A 13,657-nucleotide genomic window follows, 5' to 3' on the forward strand; every position below is an offset into this window, starting at 1 on the left:
TCCTCTTAGGGAGGTTCCAACCCACAACTCTTAGTTGCCTGACTTATTCAAAATTCAGTTACAAGAAATCAAAGCTGTGGGGCACTGGCAGAAGGCTTCACAGTCCACTCTTTTCTCTAAACATTCTAGCCCGTACGCTGGCTCAAGGCAGGTCACCAAAGAGCTGCAAACTTGGACCACAATGCATTGACCCATGAAAGAAACCAGTCTGTTCTTGATATGTGGGGTTCAAATCTCCTGGAAACATTATTTTAATTTTACTTGGACTCCCAGCAAGGAAAACATTAAACCCAGGGCCTGATTTTTCCTTATTCTTTTTTTTAAATAATTAGAGCCAATTCAATTTATATAATGATGGGTCTTATTAGTATGAGACAGTAAGAGTTCATTCACATCTTCAGTGAACATCCAACAAACCTGTGTCACATTTAATGAATACAACATTCATGTGTTTGCAGATTGAATGTTACATTCTAAAAACTCTAAAGTTTTCATGGGAATCCAGAATATAAAAATAAAAATAAATAAAATAAAAACTCTAAAGCTAACACAGACTAAATGTCCCAGTGAGAACTTTGTATTAAAAACCTCAGGAGGCCAGGCGCAGTGGCTCACATCTGTAATCCCAGCACTTTGGGAGGCTGAGGCAGGCGGATCACGAGGTCAGGAGATCGAGACCATCCTGGCTAACATGGTGAAACCCCGTCTCTACTAAAAATACAAAAAATTAGCTGGGCGCAGTGGCGGGCACCTGTAGTCCCAGCTACTCGGGAGGCTGAGGCAGGAGAACGGCGTGAACCTGGGAGGCGGAGCTTGCAGTAAGCCGAGATCGCGCCACTGCACTCCAGCCTGGGCGACAGAGTGAGACTCCGTCTCAAAAAAAAAAAAAAAAAAAAAACCTCAGGAAGGGCTGGGCGCGGTGGCTTACACCTGTAATCCCAGCACTTTGGGAGGCAGAGGCAGGCAGATCACCTGAGGTCAGGAGTTCAAGACCAGCCTGGCCAACATGGTGAAACCTCGTCTCAACTAAAAATGCAAAAAATTAGCCAGGCATGGTGGTGGATGCCTGTAATCCCAGCTACTGGGGAAGCTGAGGCAGGAGAATTGCTTGAACCTGGGAGGCAGAGGCTGCAGTAAGCCGAGATCACAACATTGCACTCTAGCCTGGGTAACAAGAGCAAAACTCTGTCTCAAAAAAAAAAAAAGCTCAGGAAGTTTCTTGATGTTTTATAAGGGAACATGATTGAACTTGTGTAAATTTAAATTTAAATACAATCTCTTTCCCCCGAATAGTTTCTTTTGGTTTCTGAAACCTTTTTTTTTTTTTTTTTTTGGAGTCTTACTCTGTCACCCGGGCTGGAGTGTAGTGGCACAGTCTCGGGTCACTGCAACCCCTACCTCCTGGGTTCGAGCAATTTTCCTGCCTCAGCCTCCCAAGTGGCTGGAATTACAGGTGCACGCCACCAAGCCCAGCTAATTTTCTGTGTGTATTTTTAATAGAGACACAGTTTCACCATGTTGGCCAGGCTGATTTTGAACTCCTGACCTCAGGTGATCCACTCGCCTTGGCCTCCCAAACTGCTGGGATTACTGACATGAGCCACCACGCCCGGCCTCCTGGAACCTTGATGTAACTAGAATGCAAATGTTTGTTTGCCAACCCTTCCCCTTTATATCTTACTAAAAATTCCAATTATTTGACATAAAAACCATCAAGACCTATAGCTTATTTTTATTTTAACCAAGGCTAATTAATTTGGGTTTATAATTTTATTTCCACAGGCGCCTGACAGAATCGCTTATTTGACATCATCCTTGGCTTGAGCATACAAAGAATCTGTGCAAAGTTTAATATCATAGGTGTTTTCACACACACGGGAGTTTCAGCAGAACTCTGTTCCACAGAGATGCTACATGGGCCACCACAGAAGAGAGAAGAGCAACAAGGAGGGTTCCAGGAGACAGCTCTGAGCCCATATCCTACTCCACCAGGGCAGCCCTGCTCTACTCTAGTTGGCTCGTTTAGAGTCTTTGAAAGATGATTTGATAAAATGTATCTGCTGCTAAGACAGTTTGGAAACCAATATGCTGCTGAATTCATGGTAGGGCTGTTTGTGGTTGAGGACCTCACCACAGCACACAGGGTTCCCGCCATGTGGCCCACTATAGGAGGTGTTTTTCTCAGGCCTCACTAACATAACAGAGCAGTGCCTCTCCCAAGTATTTTGTTTGCTTTGGCAGTTAGGCAGCTCAGAGCGAAATGTATAGCCCACTGATTCGTAATTATTAGTTCGGTGCAAAAGTAATCAGTTTTTGCCATTAAAAGTAATTACCACCAACCCAAAAGTAATTTTACACCAACCTAAATATGTAGAACCTTACGCTGCCATTCCTCTGTCCCTGCATTATCTTTTTTTCTTGGAGTCTCACTTTTGTCACCCAGGCTGGAGTGCAGTGGTGCAATCTCGGCTCACTGCAACCTCTGCCTCCAGGTTCAAGCGATTCTCCTGCCTCAGACTCCTGAGTAGCTGGGATTACAAGCACGCGCCACCACACTCAGCTAATTTTTTGTATTTTTAGTAGAGACAGGGTTTCACCATGTTGGCCGGGCTGGTCTCGAACTCCTGACTTCAGGTGATCCACCCCCCTCGGCCCCCCAAAGTGCTGGGATTACAGGAGTGAGCCACCGCACCCAGCCCATGCATTATTTTTGGTTTCATTTTAATCTCTTGCTTTCATTTTCTGTTTCTCATCACCCTGATTTCATTACCTGCTTAAGGTCTGTTTTCTCTCTCTCTTTAATCCTATGAGTTAAAGGGAGGAAGGGACACTGAGACAGAAGGACAGAGGCTCTGCTTATCTAAACTTCCATCCCTATTACTATGCCCCCACTATGGGTCAGCCTAGGATCTTCTAGTTCCAGTCCTTTAAGTCCATCTAAATCCAGACTCTGAATGAATAGTAGTGACTATCTGTACCAGATGTGGTTTCACTGCTTGAGTGAATTAACACATTCCCTGGTCTAATTAACCATGCCATCATCCATACAGTCCTTTAAGTTCTCACTCTCGCCCTCTTTTCCAGCTCAAAGCAGTAGTCTCTGTACATTTTATGTGTTTATACATAGAAAGCTATCTCAAGGTTCCACCCTCCCCTCTGATGGTGAGGAAAGAGGGAAGTGCAGCTGACATGTCTCAAGCGGTTCCTTAAAAATAATTAATATATGGCCGGGCGCGGTGGCTCACGTCTGTAATCCCAACACTTTGGGAGGCCGAGGTGGGCGGATAACCTGAGGTCAGGAGTTCACGACTAGCCTGTCCAACATGTTGAAACCCCATGTCTACTAAAAATACAAAAATTAGCTGGGTGTGGTGGTGGTGCATGCCTGTAATCCCAGCTACTCGGGAGGCTGAGGCAGGAAGATCGCTTGAACCCAGGAGATGGAGGTTGCAGGGAGCCAAGATAACGCCATTGCACTCCAGCATGGGTGATAAGAGTGAAACTCCGTCTCAAAAATAAATAAATAAATAAAAATAAAAATTAATATATACTTTAATGTATGACTGCAATTGGAGTGCATGCTTGCTGAAAAAAAATTGAATATAGCTGTGTACAAAGTAAAAAAATACCACTTCCTCTACCACACTCCACGGGTAACCACGTAGGCTTCAAACATTTTATTAATAGTGTTCTTTTTATTTTATTTATTTATTTATTTTGGAGACAGAGTCTCAATCCATCCCCCAGGCTGGAATGCAGTGGTGAAATCTCAGCTCACTACAACCTCCACCTCCCCAGTTCAAGAGATTCTCCTGCCTCAGCCTCCAGAGTAGCAGGGATTATAGGCGCCTGCCACCACACCTGGCTAATTTTTGTATTTTTAATAGAAATGGGGTTTCACCATGTTGGCCAGGCTGGTCTCGAACTCCTGATCTCAGGTGATCCACCTACCTCAGCCTCCCAAAGTGCTGGGCTTACAGGCATGAGCCACCGTGCCCAGCCAACAGTGTTCTTTTTAAGTTGACAAGTTTAAATAAGAGCCCCCTACAAGGAGGAACAGTGCTCACCTCTTCTCCATACTGAATCCATGTGCCAGATTCATTCTTCCAATACCAAATCCATTTGGTGGTGAAGACAGAATTGGCTGGCTTGGTGACAGAAGAAGGAGTGGAGAGGCGTCGGATGGGAAAGGAATCACAACTCATTACCCGAAAATTGATTGTATAACTTCCTACAGAACAGCTGAGAGAGAAAAGTATTAAGTTAACATAATGCTTCATTGACTCCTGTTTTCTACAATCTCGTCTTCCCTAATGAGAGCACAGAATTAAACTTTCAGGGCTAAAATAGATCTTCAAGTTTTCTTTCCATGGCTCCAGGTCCTACACATAAAAGAAAAACGGAAACGCAGAGAGGGAAGTGACTTGCCTGCACCACATAATTAATGGTGTTACATAGTGTATTCTTCCCTCAGAAAATATCCCAAAATAAAACTGTACCCACAAAACTCCTGATTGGCTCAATGTTATAAAGTAAGTTAGAAATTCGCATTTGGTCCATTTTAAAAATTATTTATTATTATTTAAATCGTTATCAAAATGTGGAGACCCTTGCAGAAAATTGGCAAGGTTAAAGTTATTTTCATAATAACATTAAACATTATTTGCTTTTTTCACTTTCATTCTCTCAGGAATACACGATGAAATTTTCCAGAGGCTACACATTATATGATTTTACAGCAGATTGAATAAAGAAGCAGATATGAGAATCTAGTTATCTTCTATTATGCCAGACATTAATTTGCAAAAATATAAAACTCCTCTCAATAAATTTTTTGTTTTGGAAAACAGTTATTTTATAATTATCCATACAAATATTATATATAAATATATAAATAAATACACACAGTTATATACCTGGGTATGTATATTAAATGGATATACATGAATATGTATATAGTATTAAATATAGTTACATGAAACATGTTCATTATGTTAACATATAGCAAGCTTATTCTTATTTTTAAGTGAATCAAATATATAATTGTTCTCAGTTTTAATTTTTAATATGGTAAATATTGATAGCTATATTCCGCACAAACAGAAATTCTCTGGGATCCTGAATACATTTTAAGGGTTGAGGAGTTCTCTGACCAAAAAGTTTGAGAATTGCTGCTCTAAGAAAGACCTCTTAGATCAGTGGTTCTCAATCAGGAACGATTTTGACCTCAGTGGGTATTTTACAACATCTGAAGACATTTTGGGTTAGGACAACCAGTGGGGCTGGTGGGGGGGTGGTGCTTCCTGTCATCCGTGGATTGAGGCTAGGAATAGTGCTAAACAGAATCTGGCCCAAAACGTCAGTAGTGCTGAGGTTGAGAAACCCGGCTCTCCACTTGCCTGGGAGCGGAAATATAGACCTATCAACAAGAAAGTAGCTGATGTCGCCCTCTAGTGGTAAAAATCCAGCAACACAGAATCTCCACCCTCAAATCACTAAATTCTCATATGATGAAAAGTAATGTACTTTTCCCCCTTAAGAACTTCCTTGTAAAACCGGGACGTTTCTTATATCCCTGCAGACCATCGATAAATACGGTCATATGGGTATCACCCATTTCAGCTCTTCCAGAGAAATGTTTTTACTTATTTATTTTTGAGACAGGGTCTCACTCTGTCACCCAGGCTGGAGTGTGGTAGCACAATCACGGCTCATTGCAGCCTCAACTTCTTGGGCTCCAGTGATCCTCTCACATCAGCCTCCCAAGTAGCGAGTAGCTGGGACCACAGGTGCGTGCTACCATGCCTGGCTAGTTTTTGTATTGTTGGTAGAGACAGGGTTTCATCATGTTGCCCAGGCTGATCTCGAACTCCTGAGCTCAAGTGATCCTCCTGCCTCAGCCTCCCAAAGTGCTAGGATTACAAGCATGAGCAACCACGCTCGGCCAGAAGCAGAAATGTAAGGTACCCTCTTAGACGCCTTGCTAGAGAAAATAGCAAACATAAGGGAGGTATTAAATGCTAAAGTATACAACAAAATTCTACACTAAAACTATATGAAATTATTCAAACCGTGTTTTTAAATTATGAAGTTAAGCCAAAGGCTCTTTTGTCCTAAATCATTTAGTACTTTTAATAGTTCTGTGATGAATTGATCAGGATACGAGCCGGACACTGCATTGTGTTTTTCTGCAGGACACAGACAACTGTCAACTAAACAAATAATCATGTCACTGTTTGTTTCATTTGAGTTAGCAAACATTCCCAGGATCTCTGGTATTAGCCAGGCTCAGTGTGACCTCAAACCCACCCAGCTGTGGTTTTCCTTCATTAACTCGGCAGGCATTTGCCATTTTTTATCTCAAGAGGTATTTCACACTCAAATGGGATTCCGATGGAAAAGTGTTTTTTTCTTTTTCCCCTGAGCCTAGCACTAATGCTTCCCTTTGATAATGTTGGACTCTTGAAAACCAGAGTACAGCCACCAACTTACAGGTGGATTCCGGGGTTACAGTAGCCTTCCTCGATCGTCTCCATGTGCTCAAAGTCCGTCCAGGTTTTACCAATAAGCATCTGCCACCGGTAAGGCAGATGGAAGTGGACTTTGCTGCAGCTACCTACAAAGACAAAGAAGGGGTCTGAGGGACTGTTGAGCGGGGATTCTAACCAATTCAGTCAAGTTCACCGCCAGCTTTCCCCATCCATGCCTGCCCTGCCCCCTGCCAGACAGGTCCCATCTATACCAGCTGACACTGCTGTGTGTCCATTATCCAGGTTCCTTCATTACCTTGGAGACTCATCAGAAAACAAAAATTCAGGCAGAGTGTGGTGGCTCACATCTGTAATCCCACCACTTTGGGAGGCCGAAACAGGCGGATCATTTGAGGCCAGGAGTTCACAACCAGCCTAGCCAACATGGTGAAATCCTGTCTCTACTAAAAATACAAAAATTAGCCAGGCATGGTAGTGGGTGCCTGTAATCCCAGCTTCTCGGGAGACTGAGGCAGGAGAATCACTTGAAATCTGGGAGGTGGAGGTTGCGGTGAGCCGAGATCACCCCCACTGCACTCCAGCCTGGGTGACAGAGTGAAATTCTGTCTCAAAAAAAAAAAAGAAAAAGAAAAGGAAACAAAAATTCCCCACTGCCCCCAAAGTCACTCCACCCAGATAGAAATTTGAGGTAATCAGAAATTTAGTTACCCTTTCTGCACCCCCCCAAGTGTGTCAAGCCAAAATGCTCTCCAGCAGAGGCAACAGCCTTTATTTCCTTGAAGCCCTGGCCTACAGTTCATCTCTTCCAGAAAGATTCTCTTAACGAATCTCACTCCATCCCCATCTGACTTGTATTTTTTGCATTCCTTTAGCCAGTACCCAGTAGTCAGTTGGGGGTTAATTTTTTATGTTTTTACTTACTTCACGCAGTTTTCCCATTTGCAAATTTTTTGTTTGTTTTTGTTTTTGTTTTTGTTTTGAGGCAGAATCTCACTCACTCTGTTGCCCAGGCTGGAGTGCAATGGCGCAGTCTTGGCTCACTGCAACCTTCACCTCCCGGGTTCAAGAAATTCTCCTGCCTCAGTCTCCCGAGTAGCTGGGATTACAGGCATGTGCCACCACGCCCAGCTAATTTTTGTATTTTTAGTAGAGATGGGTTGTCACCATGATGGCCAGACTGGTCTTGAACTCCTGGCCTCAAGTGATCCACCTGCCTCAGCCTCCCAAAGTTCTGGGATTACAGGCGTAAGCCACTATGCCTGGCATTTTGTGGATGTTTTCATGCCCTACCTTAATTATAAACTTACTAAAGAGAAGGCTGCACTATGGTTTAGCTTACATCCCCCTTACATATTTGGCACAGGGCTAGGCATACAAAAGACAGCCATTGCAGGAATGCCGGCTGAAGAATGAATTGATGTTATAAGCTACAGTACAGGAAGACAGAAGATAGTTCTGTTTTTCAAAATTTGCCTTATGTTATGTTTAAATTGTTTTGAAATATTCAAAATGAAGATGTGTGACAACTTCAAAACAAACAAACAAAAAAGACAGGTTTAGACACTGCAGGGACACCCATAGAGTGGCCCTACTTGAGACTTGGCTGACTGAGAAGTACACAACCACTCATTATAGTCCACACCTCACACTTGTTAGAATGGCTGCTATCAAAGACAAACAGTGGCTGGGCACAGTGGCTCATGCCTGTAATCCCAGCACTTTGGAAGGCCGAGGCGGGTGGATCACTTGAGGTCAGGAGTTCAAGACCAGCCTGGCCAACATGCAAAAACCTCGTCTCTACTAAAAATACAAAAATTAGCCGGACGTGGTGGCACACGCCTGTAACCCCAGCTACTTGGGAGGCTGAGGCAGGAGAATCACTTGAACCCAGGGGGCAGAGGTTGCAGTGAGCTGAGATTACACCACTGCACTCCATCCTGGGTGACAGAGTGAGACTCCGTCTCAAAACAAACGAACAAAAAAGGCAAACAAACACACACAAAAAGAACAAGTGTTGGTGAGGATGTGCAGAAATTTGAACCCTTGTGCATTGCTGGTGGGAAAGAAAAATGGTATAGCCACTATGAATAATAGTTCCTCCAAAAAAAAATTAAACATAGAAGTACTATATGATCCCCCAACTCCACTTCTGGGTATATATCCAAAAGAATTGAAAGCAGGGTTTTCAGAAGGCATTTGCACACCCATGTTCATAGCAGTGTTATTTACAATGGCCAAAAGGTAGAAGCTTACAGAAAAGTCCTTAGGTTACTCACCATTAAGCGGACAACCCTTACACAGATGGTCAAGACAAATTTCCTTTGAGTCATGATCATCCACCCTAGAAGGTGTGGTACTGGTGACATCAGATAAAGAATCTATGAAACAAAAAAGGATGCATGTATGCTGATCTTAATATGTACACCAAAAATCAAAGCACTTGGTCTCACAATGGGAAAGAATATCTGAAATGGGGGCCGTGTTCAAGAAAATTCCTATGATTTATGTTTTGCCCATGAGCGTCTAGACAGCCCCTCCGTAAAACAAAAATGTGGACCTCAGAGTCCTGTGAAAGCTATGTTTATTTCTTAAATCATAGTTGAAATATTCCTATTGTCAATAAATGTGGCAGCTTATTCCCTGTGGTTCTACTGGTTGGCCCTTCCCTGTCTTCACTAGTCAACCTCCTCACCAGACCACCCCATAACCGAAACCCTCTAACTCTCTACCCTTTAAGAACTGGGGAACATCCAGGGAAAAACCACCAGCCATAGCCACTCTGCTGCAGACTCAAGACACAGAGGCCCCTTTGTCCTTCAGTGACTTACACTGAGCAGAGCCTGTTGTCTTCCTTGTGAGCTCGCTGGCAGAGGAAACAGGAACCTGGGTGCAGTTCTGCCCTTGGGCCCCCCAGACTGCAGCTCTGTTGCTTGAGGAAAGGGCAGCAGGTGACTGAGGCAGAGTGCTGACTTGTGCAGGGGCAGTGGATTCCCCAGGTGTGGTGGGGACCAGGTTCCTCAGACTCTGACTTCCAGTACGTAACATATCTTTTTCTGCCTTGACTGCCATTGTTAAGCCAAAACCAGTGGCACCAGTTTTTTCTACATCAGTAGTTTTATCCACCACTTGACTAGAGCCATTTGGTATATCATGAACAAATGTACTAGCCCAAAGTGTCTTCCCTTTGTATTTACCATTAACAAGTGCTACTCTCGGGTCAGCATCATCTGCGATTCTGCCAGTGGCCTGGACATCTCGGGAAGCAGGTCCAGCATCCTGAATCCTAGGTGATGATATTTCTCTCTGACCGCTGCTAGTGCTTTTGTAATTTAAGGATCTGGTAGAAATTATATCTGTGGCCACTCCATCAGCATTATTATTAAAAAGAGGGCCAGGCTGGATGTCCTGAGTTCCACTTTTGCCATTGATGATCCTGTAGTCTGAGGAAAGCAAGCCTGTGCCCTTTCTGGTGGTCACAGCTTCAGGTGTTTGCAGAGAGCCAAGAGAAGAGCGGGCGGCAGGTAGCGTGGGAGAAAACACAGTCTTTCTCCTGGCGCCTTGGTCATTCGTCCAGGATGTGAGGCTCTTCCAGTTGGGGGCTGGTGTTGAATTGGAAGCAAGGTAAGTGCTGCCTGGATTTCCATGCAAGAGGTCCTCTTGACTGCCGTTCTCTAAAAACCTCTGGCTTGCCCCGGCCTGACTTGTTCCTCCAAGATCGGTAGCCTTGGACGAGCCTGAGGGAGGCCGAGCGTGATCCTGACTCCCCAGATACGTGAACTTGCGGGTGAGATCGTCCACAGGCGCGTCCTCCAGGGAAGCCCTGTGGCCGATCTGATCTGGACTAGGTGTGCAGGACCTCTCAGCAGACGCTGAAGCAGACGCAAGAAATTCTTGGCTGCCCTGAAAGAACCGATCTCTACTCTTGCTTCTAGCCCTATATGCCATGTTTCTACGATGTGAAGAAGGAGCTAAGGGAAAAAAAGCCAAAATGAAACAAAATAATGAACATCGGAGTTAATGTGACTGAGTTCCTACCACCCTTCCTCCTCTTCACTTTTGTAGCTTTGCTATCCAAGTGCTATCAAATTACTTGGCGTAATCTGATGTGTAAAAATCTTGAAGATGGGTGGTTTGACAATGATGGGTTTTTTTGTTTTTGTTTTTGTTTTTAAGAGATGGAGTGTTGCTCTGTTGCCCAGGCTGGAATGCAGTGGCCCGACCACAGCTCACTGCAAGCTCGAACTCCTGGGCTCCAGCGATCCTCCCACCTGAGCCTCCTGAGTAGCTGAGACTACAGGTGCTCACCAACTGTGTCAGCTGATGAAAGAATCTTGACATTCTGCCTGCACGGCAGAGCACGTCATTCCATGGCCTAGGATGACAGTGAGGATCATCTCTAGGATGAGAGTCCCTGGCTCTCTTCGGGGTCTCAAAGTAGCCCCCAAACCCCAAAACTTTTAGGTGGGGCTGTCCACTATCTCCTGGTCCTGAGTCAACGTTCATCACTGGGGTCAATGGAGAGATAGATCAGGGCAAATCAGAGAAGATTTTCCAGAAAGCATTCGATTTTGCCCATATTGTGATACGGGTGTACCTGGCTATTGACAGATTCACAATGCTTCAAACAAACCAACAGAAAATAAAACCACAGTCTAAAGGCCTGACTTTGTTTAAGCTGGAAATTTTTCCAGTTTTCTTCATCCCACTCCATAAGGCCAAAGTATATCAGAAGTCAACATTGACAAAGCAGTGTGGCCTGCAGGGAATTGGCCTTCCTCTAGAAACTTGATAGGTCACACCCTTCTGGAAGCAGGGAGGAAGGAAGGAGTTAGGGTGTGTTTGTGAGCGCGTGTGGAGTGTGTGTGGCGTGCATGCATGTGATGTTTATGTGGGGTGTGTTTGTGTGCCGGGGGTACATGTGGAAGATGTGCATGTCTGTGTTTGAGGCACATGTGCACGTGTGGTGTGTGAATGTGAGGTGTGCATGTGTGCTCGTGTGTGTGTGTGAATTGTGCTTTTTTGTGTGGGGAAGGGGTAGAAGAGACATTTTTTTTCTCTTCCAAACCCAGGGGGCAGTAGTAATGTAGTAAAAGCAAACACCCTCCTCCTGTCAAGAAAAGGCTTAACTCAGGAGATTAACTAGAAGTGAAAATATATACCGATCTTTCTCATTCACAATAAGTTTACATTGAGAAGCTACCACCAAAACCCATCCCTCCAGACATTCCTCTGTTCAGAGGAAACTGTAGTGAAAGAGAAGAAGCATTAGATATGGGATCAGAACATGCACTCTGCTACTTTCTGTGATGTGAGGCCTTGAAAATGTTACCTTTTATTTCTTCATTACATTATCCTTCATTCTTCTAAAAATGAGCTGAGGCTGCTTGCAATAAACATTGCTTACTGTTTCTGAGCCTCAGTTTCTTTATCCTCTTAAGTAAGGCTAAAAAATGACATATCTACCTTTCTTTGTGGTTTCACTGTGAGGAACAATGATGAAATATTTATTTGGGATGAAAGTCCCTTGTAAATGATAAACCATTTCCCAAATATAAGGAGGTTTAATTGTTCGTTGCTTTGCACAGAATCTTAGAATCATGTATTCTATCTGCTTCATAAAATTCATCTTTCCTACATCCACTTCATAAAGACATTAAAAATGAATGCCATTATATAATATGAAAATGCTTCAGAAATAGCAGCACTTGGCTGGGCATGGTGGCTTACGCCTGTAATCCCAACACTTTGGGAGGCTAAGGTGGGTGGATCACTTGAGGTCAGGAGTTCAAGACCAGCCTGGCCAACATGATGAAACCCCGTCTCTACTAAAAATACAAAAATTAGCTGGGAGTGGTGGCAGGCACCTGTAATCCCAGCTACTTGGGAGACTGAAGCAGAAGAATCACTTGAACCCAGGAGACGGCCGGCCATTGCAGTGAGCCGAGGTCGCACCACTGAACTCCAGCCTGGGTGACAGAGTGAGACTCTGTCTCAAAACAAGAAAGAAAAAAAAAAGTAATAGCACTTCATACTCCTTAGGATGGCTATTACTAAAAAAAAAAAATCAGAAAACACAAAATGATAGAGGATGTGAGAAATTTGAACCCATGTGCACTGCTGGCAGAAATGAAAAATGGCACAGCTGCTACAAAAAATGGTATGATTGTTCCTCCAAAAATTAAACATAGAATTACCATATGATCCAGCAATTCTACTTCTGATTATATACCCCCAAAGAACTGAAAACAGGGTCTCAAAGTGGTATCTGTACACCATGTTTACAGCAGCATTATTCACAATAGCCAAACTGGAAATGGCCCAAATATCCATCGACAGATGAATGGATAAAAAATTTATAATTATATACATACAATGAAATATTCATTCTGACATATGCTATAACATGGATGAACCCTGAGGACATCATGCTAAGTGAAATAAGCCAGTCAGAAAAGGATAAATATTGTACGATTCCACTTATATGAAGTACCTAGGGTTGTCAAATTCATACAAACAGAAAGCAGAATGTTAGTTGCCAGGGGCTGGGGAAAGAAGGGAATGGGAGTTATTGTGTTTTTTTTAGAAATTTTAAAATATTGTTTTTTTTTAAAGAAATGGCACTGAGGACCATAAATTAAATTGTACATAGTTTTGCATCAATAATAAATTTTCTGTATTAATTGTCTTGTGATTATGTAAGAGAATGGCCTTGTTCTGAGGAGATACATGCTGATATATTCAGGTGTGAAATGTCGTGATATTTACATATATCAAATGCTTTAAACACCAAATGTTCTACGTGTGTGTGAGTAGCTGCATGTATACATAGAGAGAAAGAAAGTGCTAAAGCAATTGGGACAAAATGTTAACAGCTGATAAATCTAAACAATTTTATGTTTGTTTCTTTTCCTTAAAAAAAGCTTTATTAATTAGTTTTTAGAAAAATGATATACACTTTTTTAAACCTGGGGGGGGCAATAGTGCTAAGCATAAAAATTGAATTGCAAACACTGCATGTATACTACCATTATAATTATGTAAAAATGGTGTATACATATGCATGAAGTTTGGAAGGGAAAATGAAGAGTTTTACATGGCAAGGTAGAGTGATTATGGCAGTTTTTCTTTCCTTGTGATTTCTGCTGATTTGAAAGTTCACACAATTG

General features: G+C 43.1%; 1 protein-coding gene across 2 annotated transcripts in view; it reads right to left on the minus strand.

Annotated features, from left to right (window-relative positions):
• Nucleotides 1–13,657, minus strand: part of ZC3HAV1 (zinc finger CCCH-type containing, antiviral 1) — a 67,608-nt gene that overhangs the window by 25,930 nt on the left and 28,021 nt on the right. The window contains exons 4-7 of one of the 2 annotated variants that reach the window (XM_019030282.3): nucleotides 9,320–10,459; nucleotides 8,768–8,869; nucleotides 6,493–6,616; nucleotides 4,068–4,242 (exon numbers count right to left, since the gene is read on the minus strand). In XM_019030282.3, coding sequence (XP_018885827.3) covers nucleotides 4,068–4,242; nucleotides 6,493–6,616; nucleotides 8,768–8,869; nucleotides 9,320–10,459 — 1,541 coding nt within the window. 2 annotated transcript variants of the gene reach the window in all.

The sequence above is a fragment of the Gorilla gorilla genome, chromosome 6, assembly GCF_029281585.2.
Source record: "Gorilla gorilla gorilla isolate KB3781 chromosome 6, NHGRI_mGorGor1-v2.1_pri, whole genome shotgun sequence".
Taxonomy (NCBI): Eukaryota; Metazoa; Chordata; class Mammalia; order Primates; family Hominidae; genus Gorilla; species Gorilla gorilla.